This window comes from Anas platyrhynchos, chromosome 2 (genome assembly GCF_047663525.1).
Source record: "Anas platyrhynchos isolate ZD024472 breed Pekin duck chromosome 2, IASCAAS_PekinDuck_T2T, whole genome shotgun sequence".
Taxonomy (NCBI): domain Eukaryota; kingdom Metazoa; phylum Chordata; class Aves; order Anseriformes; family Anatidae; genus Anas; species Anas platyrhynchos.
The window spans coordinates 5,331,527-5,343,678 of NC_092588.1; the positions used below are offsets into that span (position 1 = coordinate 5,331,527).

The following is a 12,152-nucleotide window of genomic DNA, read 5'->3' on the forward strand; positions in this document are numbered from 1 at the left end:
GTTTTAAGGCTGTTGGCATACTTACCTTGCTGAAAAGGAGGAAGCCCCATAGAACTGCCATATGGAAAAGGGAAACAGTTTGTGCTGCTATAGTGGTGTGGCAAGGGCAGGTTTATGGCTGAACTGTAGAAATATCAGACTTTTTGGAGGGCTAGACAAACTTAAGTAATGCCACAATGGAACAGGCTTGCTATTGTGAGTTTTCACACTGACAAAGAATTTCCAATTTATTCTATAAACTTCTTTTTATCCTCTGCTTTGCATTTCATTAACAGGGCATTGCTGGGAATGATGGCAAAGATGGCAAGCCAGGATCTCTTGGGGAACCGGTAATGTAATTTAAAGCTGTTTCACTCAGGCAATCATGAACGACATCCAGTTATTGCTTTTGGAGCTGCCTATCTATGGACTCCTCAGTGGGGGCAGGGAATCTTGGCACATCTTTTTTTTAACACCATAAGGACTATATTGTCTTGATCAATTTATAACTTTCATGTACGAGCAATCTTGAAAAGAAACTGGGTTCTTTTACTTTTACAGCTGCCATAAATACTCTAAAACCTAGTGATTCCACCTTTCCAACTACTGCAAATATTGCAGATAAGGGAGGTTGTGCATTAAACTTGGGGATCCAATTTTTAGGGAGAAGATTATTGGGTGTAAAAAATTTAGAGGAGTTGTCTTTAAAGAACCCTTTTCTGGGTTGCTCTCTGACAGTTCTGTTATCCAGAATTAAGAGGTTTGTATTTGTTGTTCTCTACTTAGTCTACACCTGCATTTATTGAGGGGGGGTGGGGAGGGGGAAAGAGACATAAAGCTGTAAGCCAAAAGGAAATGCTGATATATCAGAGAAAGGGAGATGTTAATAAATTAGAAGATGAATATAATTCCTTGCAACTGTATTTGTTAGAAGAATGTGCTTGCAGAATCTGGAGTTTCCATCCTCTTTGCCAAATGGTACTTAGTGCTTCTGTAAGGAGCCAGGTCCCCAGTCATTTAGGGGAACCGATAAGTGGAGCAGTGCTTGTCACAAAAGCTGTAGACAGCTGTGTGCTTGCATCAGAACACATGGTTTCTGTGTGCAGATAATGATTTTATATGTGCTGACTAGGTATTGCTGCAGTTGTGTGCATTACCCCTCTGAAATAAAAACACTGTAAATTTACAACAGTCCAAAGGTGTAAGTGCCTTTGAAATTCAAAGGGTGTGCTCATGACAGTGATCGACATGTGTGGGAATGTCTCTGTCACTGCTGTCCTTGCACACTCAGGCACAGACACAGCTGGAGAAACCTCAGGCAATCACAATTCTCAGCGTTACACCTAAGGGTATGAGTGGGGAGAATTTTGAACAGCAGAGGGATGGACCTGAGAGCCTTGTTAACATGAACATGATTGTTTCCCATAGGGAAAACCTGGAGAACCAGGGCTCCCAGGCCAGGAGGGTGCCAGAGGCTTACCGGTAGGTAATTCTTCTGTATTATAGATGGGAAGCTTCTGTCAGACAGCTGACAACCCTTACTGATGTGATCAGGTGTGAGTGACATGGACAAAGGTATTGGGTGCACCCTCAGCAAGTTTGCAACCAAGCTGTGTGATGTGGTTGATGTGCTGGAGGGAAGGGATGCCATCCAGAGGGATCTGGACAGGCTAAAGAGGTGGGCCTGTGCAAAACTAATGAAGTTCAACAAGGCTAAGTGCAAGGTCCTACACTTGGGTGAGGGTAATTTAAAGGAGATTGGGTTCCTCACCTAGAGTTTAAAGCAGATAACCTCATGACACCCCTTCTACCAGACACCTGGACATACCTGTAGCCCTTGTGCTCTCTTATGTGTCCTGAAAGGAAGGAAATGATGAAATTAAGAGCTAAATGATTTTTTGGGCTGGTCATACTATGAATACATACCCTATAGTCTTGGTCTTGCAGCCTAAGGAGCTGTGGAAAGGACTTTTATCTCCCCGAGACATTGTTCTACCTAATAGCTGCCTAAAACATGGCAGCTCCATGTTGACCAATCCCTTGTAATCACATGAAAACTGGGAAAGTTATTAAGTGCACATTCTAGATAGAACATTGTCATTCTTCCATGTGGTATGGTAATGGGCGATGGTTTATTTCATTCTCTTTTGCAGGGTTTCAAAGGACAGAGAGGAGACACGGGTCCCCCAGGTCCCCGGGTAAGCAACATGCACTGCATGCATCGTGGTCTTCTGGAGAAAGGTTTTATGAATTGAAGTTGACCTTTCTAGGGCTATACGTGAAAATGATGGCGGGCCTGCATTTAACGTGGCTGTTTTCAAACATAACTCCACAGCCTAAAATCACAGCAGCTGTTTTCATTCCCTCTGCTGAAGTTCTACTGCTGGGTAAGGCAAGGCAGCTGGTAGATCTGAGCTCTCTAATGATAGTCCTTTGAGATAGTCCTTTGTGAGCAATATTCACAGGATGCCTCCATACTGTATCCTGCTGGTACAAATGCTGACATACAAGTTGAGGAAAGCTACTGCATCCATTGGATGAGAATCAGCTCTCCTCCAGAAGTGCCTAAGTCATGCAGAGTAAGATAAGAAACGAACATACAGAAATGAGAATAGAAATGTTTCTAGCCATTTGGCTTACTTGCCTGTGCCTCAAGAAGCCCAAAACTCAAGTCCTGCATAAGAACTTGGTCTCTCTGTTCTGAGCAATGCAGTACAAAATGCTCCCTAGTGTAGAAAGTGGAAAACAAAACTGAACTTCTTTCTGCCTCAGTAATTCTGATTTTCCATGGGGAAAGAAAATGCTTTGCTTAGAGGAGCTTAGCTGAGCAATCCACTGCTAGAGCTCCTCATCCCTTCTTCCTTACGATAGTTTCTGTACCATTAATAGTTTGGTGGTTTTCAGTCACTGCAGTAGCAGTAACAAATCTGCTAGGAGCAGCGCCTGATGCATCACTTTCAGAAGACGCTTCCAAGTTATTTTTGTAATCTGTGTGACATGTATGATGTACAAGGCTCTTAATGGCTTTAAAAAGTCATCACTGAGCTCAGCCCGATATTGCAGAAACCCCATACCACTTGCAGAGGTGTTGCTGGCCTGTCATTGACCTTGAGCTGATATCCCTTTCTTTTTTGCTGAATTGCAGGGGGAACCAGGTGCGACAGGTCCTGCTGGGCGCGAGGGACCACCAGGGAAGGATGTAAGTGTACTATTTTGAGCAGCCATTAATCTTCTTCCTGACAAATGAAAAATTTCATTCACAGTGACCCCTCCCTAAAAACAACCGCAGAAATTGCAATAAAGGGCGAATTACCGCAGCAGTGCACAGGAAATGATTTGTGCAAAGCTCATTAAGGTAACGAGGAATTTGAGAGCCTTTATCACCACTCGGCTGCTGACACTTAAATGTCAGGTATATCTTTGGAAAAGCAGAGAGATCTGTGTTGTTTAAATCCCAGGCTCTACTGTGTAGCTGTGGACCTGCTTTCTGCCACTCCTCCCTGAGCTGTGCTTCGCTCTGCAGGTCCCACTGGGCCAGGTTCCGTCACGCTTCTCCTGCAAAAGCTGTACCTTACTGCACACATAGCTTAACCAAAATCTATATAATACTCGTGGAATGAGACGCTGCTGCTCGGAGGAAAGAGAGATGGTACGAACAGATCCTCTGACATTATTAACGTCAAATGCAGTCACATAACAAAGTCTCTGGAGAGCATAACTGAAGAAGGATCCTGCAGCAGCTGCTGAGCAATGTACCAGGTGGCTGATACGCCATTGCTGTGGGATTTGGGGAAGTGGTTTCTCATTTGCACCCCCCTAGTATCACTGGAAGACTGTTGTGCTGTAAATGGTACCCTACAAAGTAAAATGGAAGGTAGACCTAGGGAAACCCCTCAGAGAATACAGAAGCAGGTTGCTCAGGAGAGAACAATGTAGTCCGGTCCCTGAGGAGTCCAGCTTCAAAATCAGCTGATGCTAATGGGTTCTGCGTGTAATCAGACTGCATTTGGTGATAAATGTTTACACTTCAGAAGAGTGGTCTTCCACTACCTGGAAGGAGGTAGTGAAGGTTTTCTTTAATGTTGTTTTTCCCTAATACACAAACAATGTAATTTAATAGGAATATTTTTAAATGATGTTTTGCTTGCCTCCCTGTCAGGTATTTCCCACTCACCAGAATACTTTTCTTCATTTCAGGGCGATACCGGTCCCATAGGGCCACAGGGTCCTCGAGGACTCAGAGGGCAGCCGGTGAGTTTTCTCTCCTGACAAGCAGTTTCTGGAGATACACTGGGTTTACTGGGGATGTTCTGCATCCCAGACCTCTGGTTTGGAAGAATGCTATGCAAAATCAGGGTGATGTTTGATAAAACACTACCTTTTTTTGGGAAAAAAATAAATAAATCAGAAGTATATTGCTGGAAACCAATGAGAACTAATAGGAGCGCAAAGTATTGTTGGTTTCTGACTTTGGTGGGAAAGTTTAATGATTTCTGCCAGGACTGCAGTGTCAGACATGCTCATATTCCAGACCTGCCCCTGACATATCACTTCTTACAGAGCCTCAGAATATGGTTTTCAAAAGTAGACACTAACTGCAGGTGCCCTGTTTGAGATATTTGGGGTCCATGTGACACCATTCATTTTTGTCATGCTCTTTTCTGACAAAAAAGCATAATTTCAAGAAAAAGATTTATGTAATTGAACACATGTAGAGTTTTATTACATCTTCAGCGGAGAAATGGCAATTTAGTTGACATTTCAGAAAGTGTCATTTGGGATGTCTGAGAAATTACTTTTATTAATTTAACAGGCACTTCAATTCTCTTAAAACCCAGAGCTTTCCAAATTTGGATTCAGGTCTCAGTCACTGAAACTGGGCATATCTTTATTATTTTGCAATAAGAGTGATTTCTTTTCCTTCTGGGAAGACATGCTAGTGAAACAAATTCTGTAACATGTTCCGTATCTGGGCAAAATGCTGATTCAGCCAGCAATGCCAGGAGCTGGAATGGCAGGTCCCTTGAAGCTAGGAGGGTAGGGGGTTAGATTAGACTGTAGGAACATATGGAGAGCTCCTCTGTCTGCCTTGTAATTTATCTCATTATTCCTGGACTGCTGGCATTAGTCATTAATGTGTTGTGCCCCTTCACAACAGTAGTAACGAATAAAAAGGTTTGAGGAGAAGAAAATTACCATCCCAAGCCATGTTCTTCTTTGGAGAAGAGCTACCTGGGTTTTTATATGTTGGAGGGCAAAGTATCAGTTTCTCTTCTTTTTTTTTCCTCTGCTTTGTTTCTTGATTAATAGTAAGCACGAGGTATGATTCTGAATATTGCCAGTAAAAAGGCTGGTCTTTATGGTCAACTTGAATGCAATAACTTTTTATCCTGTGATGGGGTTAGCCATGCACTCAGGCATGCAGAAGTTGTGGGGTTGACTGAAAATAGGAAATCCTTACTCTGTAATCTCCCAAAGGAGGAGGTTGGACGATGTTAGTGAAATCCCTGCTGGCATAGCAGCATGTGGATATTTTTATTGATTGTGGTATATGTTACTTCACTAAACTTTTTTCCTTTTCATCTAGGGCAAGAATGGATTGCCTGGATCTGCAGGAGAGCCTGGCCCAGCAGGTAACCCAGTAAGTATAACAAAGTTCCCTTTGCAGCAAGCAGTTACATCAAGGAGAGGTGACGGATGAAGTATAGATGGAGTGGGTTATGTATAGCAGATTATAAGTTGCTTTGTCCGAAGGTAGAGGTCAGTGACCTGAAAATCGTTGCCTGGCCACAACATCAGAGGAGTTTTGGCTATATTCCTGAGCTGCAAGCTGGGTCATCTTTTTATTTTTATATTTTTTAATCAGCAAATCTGTTCACAGAAAAAAAAAGGAAATGATCGATTACCTGGTATGGAGGAAAGATTGGCATGCCTCGTCTTTACAAGTTGATTTAATTTTGCCAAGCAGAGCCTGTGTAGCCAGCAGAGAGTTGTCACAGGGAAGGGGACGGCCTCGGGGAGTTGGCAGGCTGCCGTGGAGGAACAGCAGCAGTAGAGAAATTCTCCCCAGGCACTTGGGAAAAGAGCAGGCAGTGGGCAGTAAACCAAGATCATGGAGCAGAATGAATCCCCCGGGGGCATCCTGTGTGTGGAAGAACAACGTGGTAATGAAGGGCTGTAAGGAGGACAGAAAGCAGTTGTTTTTTCCCTGTTCTTCTGCTGCAAATTGTTCAGGATTCAGCAAACCCATGCAAATGAACCTTTGTGCCCACCAGCACCTATTGCAGTGCAGGGCTTTTCCTTCTCTTTGACCACCTAGACATTACAGCTCATTGGGATGGTAAATTCAGACAGAAACAAAAGGCATAGGAATCTGAAAAAATAATTGTAGTGGGACTTTGCTCACCTTTGTGGCACTCAGCCCTTGCAATACCATACAGCAACCTCAGCCTTGCCACTAACTTGTGCCCTGAGCACGTTTTGCTTTGCTGCTCGGATGTCTTCTCTCATGAGGCTGCAGAGAAGCAAACAGCTTTGTGCATGGGGAGATGACAACATGCAGGTGGGGTTTGGGTGGTGCAGTCTGCCAGCCTTTCCACAGACAATAATCCTCTGCTTTTTTTGTCTTTGCCACAGTCTCTTTTTGACTTGCTGGGACCACTGCCATTGCCTCTTACCCCATAGATCTTCGCTCTTGCCCTTTCAACCTCCATTTCTTCTTATCGTGTCAACCCCTCCTCCCAATTCTTACTGCTTTTTGGCTTTCTCGGTTGCTCCCCATGTGTTTTCCAAGGTTGCTGTGGTTCTGGAATGCTCTGTGAGTGCCAAACAGGGGTTAGATTTTAATCATCATCATGTTATCACATTACCTACCTAGACAGTCAGCTGGTGACCCAGGGTCTCACCAGGCCGCTTCCTGAACAAACACAGAACTAAAGCAGCCTCTGCTCCAGAGGATTTACAGTCCAAAAATAACATAAGAGATTGAAAAAGGATAAAGTCAGATGGATGAGAAAGGGGAAACAATGACAGTGTTGGTCAGCAGAACAGACAGTCATCTCATCAGTATCTTTCTCTGTCATGAAAATGAATTCTCTCTCCTTCACAAAGGTAATTATGAGAAGTGTTTCCTTGTGCTGTACACTACTCCATTTATTTTCAGCCTTGTCTGGAAATGCACCCATTTCCTTTGCAATTTGGTGTGACAAGCCAATATTTCTGTTTGAAGAAAAGGAGAAGAGAGAAAGATGATTGTGACAATCAGGGTTTCTTTTCCACCTTATGAACTACTTCACCATCGCTGATTTATATCACAAGGACATTGGGCAACACCTGCCAGGAGCCTTCTCCTTTTGCATCTGCTGTTTGACAGTGCCCATGCTGCTCTACGGTGTTCATGCCTATATATTATATTGAGACCCAACCCCTAGAAACTCTAGACTTTTCTCTTTTGTGCAACATTAGCAATGCTTCAAATTGCTGCATACTCAACAGCCACGTGCTTTGTGCCCGTTTGATTTGTTGGCATTCACTTGACAAAAAAACGAGCTTAAAATAAAGGCAGGTTTCATTCTAAGAAGAAAAAAAGGTTACATTCTGAATTAGAAGGTGGCAAATAAAGTTCTGAAAAAAAAGGTTAAAAAAAAAAAAGAATTAAAAAAAAAAAGTATATGTGAAATGGATCTGTTTCCTGAACTGACATTTAAGCTGCCCTGATCTGTAAGAAAATGGGACAGTTTGGCAGAACATCACAAGAGATAAATAAAAGGCGGACGTTTTTTAAATTGAACCTGAAAATAAGAGCAAAGGAGAAGCTCAGTAGCTGTTGTCTGTTAATTGTATTCTCAGATTTGAGCTATATGACCATCTGCACTGCTTCCCTGTTGTTGTGCATCGCGGCATTTCATCGGCTGCAACGACAACTTAGAAACCATGCAGCACCAGAAGTAGCTGCTGAACATACCTCCTGTCACTTCCATAATTGTCACTTTCTTTTCATCCTTTCACAGGGACCCCACACAGCTTATTAATAATGCAGACCTGGTATCTGCAATCTGCTCTTCTAAATGACTTTGTTCTTCCTTTCCTTGTCAGTTTTAGGAGCCCTGCTGCTACGCTGAAATTTGCATATTCCAATGTATCTGTAAGTGCATGCTCTGGAAAAGAGATGGTGGAGAAAGGGCTGCTAGTGTCTCTCTCATTTCTGTCCAAAGGGTCCTAAAGGAAATAAAGGAGAGAACGGCAGCCCAGGACTCCCTGGCTTCATAGGACCCCGAGGACCACCTGTAAGTATGTCTGGGGATGGATTAGAGCCACTAATTACCTGCTTTTAGATGTTGGGCAGATGAAGGTGGGACATAGTTATCTTTAATTAGGTAGAAATCATAGGCAGGAGATCTCACAGAACCAGAAGCCATATGCTCTACTTCCAAAGGAAACTGGTCTGCAAAGGCTGGCGTTATTTTTATGGGCAAATGATTGTAATCTCATTTAATGAACTGGTATTTTTCAGTCAGCCCTGGTAATGTGCACATTAATTGAGATGGTTCAACAGTCTTCTCGGTATGTGTATGGAGTTATTTGAGTTACCCAGTCTATGTCTCTGCATGAACTCCAGAAGGGCTAAATCCAGAAATTTTAAGTGCAGATAGTAATATGGTTATTCTTGATATTTGCTGCTCCCAGGAAAATTCCTTTGTTACCTGCAACAGAGGCAAACTGCAATCAAAACATGTAGACATCTCCCAAATTGATTTAAAATAATATTCACATGAAAATATCACAGCTTTGAAATCCAGTGTCTTTAGCCCTTCCAAGGCAAGCAAAATAAGTTACTACATTCCACTAGAAGGGTAGAAAAGGTGAATGTTAGGTAAATATTTTCATTTCTAACTCTAGTGTGACAAAATGAGATTTTAATTGTTTTTATGTGAATCTAGAATTTCTTCCTTTTTTATTTTTTTAATGATCGGTAAGGGAGTTTTGTGATGAAAAGAGAAGAAAAATATTTCTCTGGAAAATTCATTTAAGGCAGCAAACACAGTGGCCATTTAAAGCAGAAGTGGCCCTAAGGAATACTCAAGTGGGTCTGATGCTGCCTGATTTGGAGCTGATGTGATCACACATCTGTGATTAGTTGCATTGCTCATGCATATGGAGACGTATGCTAGCAAAGTGGAAGTTACTCTGGGTATTGCCAGGTTATGGAAAAATACCATCTGCATACACACATTACAGATATGATCACATGTGTGAGTTGTAAATGGATTGTAAAGATGAATCCATCTACTCATGATGTGGGAATGTGGGCAGAATTTTAGCAACCTGTAGTTTAATGTTTGCTTTGTTTCCATCAGTGCGCTCCAGGACTGCAGTGATTTTTTTTTTTTTTTTCTGCAACGCAAAGATTGTACTGCTTTATTATCACATTCTAAATGTAGAGTATAGAAAAAAAATCCTGATGGGGTGCTTATTTAAATTGAGTTTATTTGATACAGTTCTAAAATGTGGGCAAGCTTTCAAGCTAGAATTTGTTTTATAACTGACTCTCTATCCATTATCTCAGCTTCTGTGATACAAGATGATACCTCTCATTACCAAATATGCATCCCTTACATCTTTAGACAGTTATGCCTATAACATTGGAAGTGCTTAAGCTAAACCAGTGCAAGTTAAAGGGTAGGAAGCTTTGTGAAACATCTGTAAGAAAAAGAAATAGAACTTACTGAAAGCGGAAATGCGTTTTCAATAAAATATCTCTCCTGATCTCAGCTGGTTCTGTAGATGTGCTTTCCTTTTATTTACAAACAGTTACATGGTATATAGCTTTACTAAAAATCCTTTCTCAATAGGATGTGCTTTTCCAGGAATGACCTATAGCAGTAGGCTGACAATAAATAGTCCAAACCCACTACTGTGTGGTAGAAAACTTGTGCTTTAGACAGAAAGTGAGACTCTTGGTTAATAGGTAGGGTTGGTCTTCCAAGTCCTTGAAGTACAGTCATAAATCCACTCTCTCTACTTCTCAGGGAGATCCAGGAGAAAAAGGCCCTCCAGGAAAAGAGGTAAGTTAAACTCCTGGTTGTTTCAGTGCTAGCGTCTCAGAAAAAAACATCGAGGATGCCACCTGGTTTGCAGCAAACTCATTTTTTTCTTGATTTGTTGATATTTGAGAGCAAACAGAGAGCTCTCACGGATCTGTGGGACCAACAGGGAAATGTATTTTCCCCAGGTTGCAAGAATCATTGTGAATGCATACGTTTTATTACTTACTGTTATTATGGATAGCTCTTTCATGCTCACCTTTATTTTGTTGCAGGGTGCACCAGGGAAACCAGGTGAAATTGGCTCCAAAGGAGACAGAGTAGGTTGGAGAGTATTATTAGTTATTTCATTACACTGAAATAAAAACAGCTATTTTGAGGTAGGGGCCAGGGTAAGGGGTCATTTAAGAGTGAAGTGTGGCCTGTGGAGATCTGCTATGCTTCCCCTTTCCTCCCAGCCCTCTCTTTAATCATTCAGCGTCAGTAATAATTTGTGGATCATTTGTAATGCACCAGATGTTGTATTCAGTAACTTTGCCAGCTCAGCTGTTTGTGTTTTGCTGTGCTTGGAACTCAGAAGTTTGCCTTTTATTTCGTGGTGGTAATGTCATTTTTGTGCTTAGGGAGACCCTGGCATCAAAGGCGAAAAAGGCCCTCAAGGAGAAAAGGGCCCTCCAGGTGAACCTGGGATACCTGGTCATAAAGGTCATCCAGGACTGATGGGTCCCCATGGGCCACCAGGAGACACGGGGCAGATTGGACCTCCTGGTCCCCCAGGACAGCCAGGATTTCCAGGACCAAGGGTAAGGCTGCCGGATAAGGGCTTTGTATGGTAATTTTACTGCCACAGTACAATCAGAAAAGCTCCTACGGTAAGGCTGACAGAAATCTGAGCAAGGATATGTTACAATGGGGAGGCAGCATTTTTATCTCTTATCTCTTCATACATAAAAATCATAACTGTAAGATATTGTAGAGATTTGGTGTGGGGGTGTTGGATTGGACTTCAAGAGAGCTGAGCAATTCAGACCCATAGCCAAAGCCAGTCTCTGACTCCTTATAACTCTAAAAGCCTAATCAGGTCATGAGACTATGTCCATGGGTACCTGGAGTCTGAAAAAGCTTCTTCCTATATGGGTGTTAACGCATAGCATTTCATGTAGAGTTCTTATGCCTTCCTCTGCTACTGGTTGTTATGAGAGACAAAACACTAAGCCGCAGAAAGGTCACTGCTCTATTCCTGGAAATCCTGTAGTCAGCTCATCAGAATTCATGAAATCCCATTTTCATTTAATACATAAATATATATATATATTTTTTTCTCTTTCTAACGGGAAACAATCTAGCTATTGAGAGTGCCTGAGGGTAATGTATGTAGAAGAATGGAAACAACTACTGACACTAATGAAGCTGCTATGCCCATCCTGAGGATGAATTTGAGACTACCTCGGGGGGAATAAACAGTAAAGTAATCTGTAATGTAAAGGCTGGGTAAATTTTAGACAAAGCATTTTTTTCATGTCTCAACAGCACAGAGAGATTTGATGATATCCAGTGATGATTATGGAGACTTAATGCAACTAATAGGGTTAAAACTTCAAAAGATAATATGTAAGCCTTCTAATTATGTACCACAACCATGTTTACTTATTGGGATCATTCACTAAGAGCCGTCACAAATAGTTAGTAGTAATGACTTTTTTTTTTTCTTTGTCACCAACAAACACATCTCTTTCTCATGCAAAATTTACATTGTGAAGGAGGCAGCAAGTGGACCAACTCCATACCTATCAGCATTTATTTCAGTTAAAATTGAAATGTTTGTTAGCTACTTAATAAAATCTACATTTATTAATGAGTAATTTCTGGTTCAAAAGACCTCATTAAGTTTGTGTAAACAGACAGCACAGTCCTTATATGTTAAAAGGATAAGTCTGGGTGAAAAACAACACTTTTGTGTGAATAGTTTCATTCACAGAAGAATGCCATTTTTAGGCTGATCAGAAATGTTTTCAAAATTGTCACAAATTGAAAGAAAAATTTCAACCAAAAAATGAAATATTTTTCAAGTGAAACATATCACTTTACAAATTATAAAGAAAAATATTTAATCTTTTGTGCTCAAAATGG

At 41.6% G+C, this 12,152-nt stretch overlaps 1 protein-coding gene across 1 annotated transcript in view; it reads left to right on the forward strand.

Moving 5' to 3' along the window:
* Nucleotides 1-12,152, forward strand: part of COL22A1 (collagen type XXII alpha 1 chain) — a 228,141-nt gene that overhangs the window by 208,048 nt on the left and 7,941 nt on the right. The window contains exons 51-60 of the mRNA XM_072034280.1: nucleotides 276-329; nucleotides 1,408-1,461; nucleotides 2,133-2,177; nucleotides 3,125-3,178; nucleotides 4,177-4,230; nucleotides 5,567-5,620; nucleotides 8,193-8,264; nucleotides 10,008-10,043; nucleotides 10,298-10,342; nucleotides 10,646-10,825. Coding sequence (XP_071890381.1) covers nucleotides 276-329; nucleotides 1,408-1,461; nucleotides 2,133-2,177; nucleotides 3,125-3,178; nucleotides 4,177-4,230; nucleotides 5,567-5,620; nucleotides 8,193-8,264; nucleotides 10,008-10,043; nucleotides 10,298-10,342; nucleotides 10,646-10,825 — 648 coding nt within the window. The remainder of the gene's footprint in view (nucleotides 1-275; nucleotides 330-1,407; nucleotides 1,462-2,132; nucleotides 2,178-3,124; nucleotides 3,179-4,176; nucleotides 4,231-5,566; nucleotides 5,621-8,192; nucleotides 8,265-10,007; nucleotides 10,044-10,297; nucleotides 10,343-10,645; nucleotides 10,826-12,152) is intronic.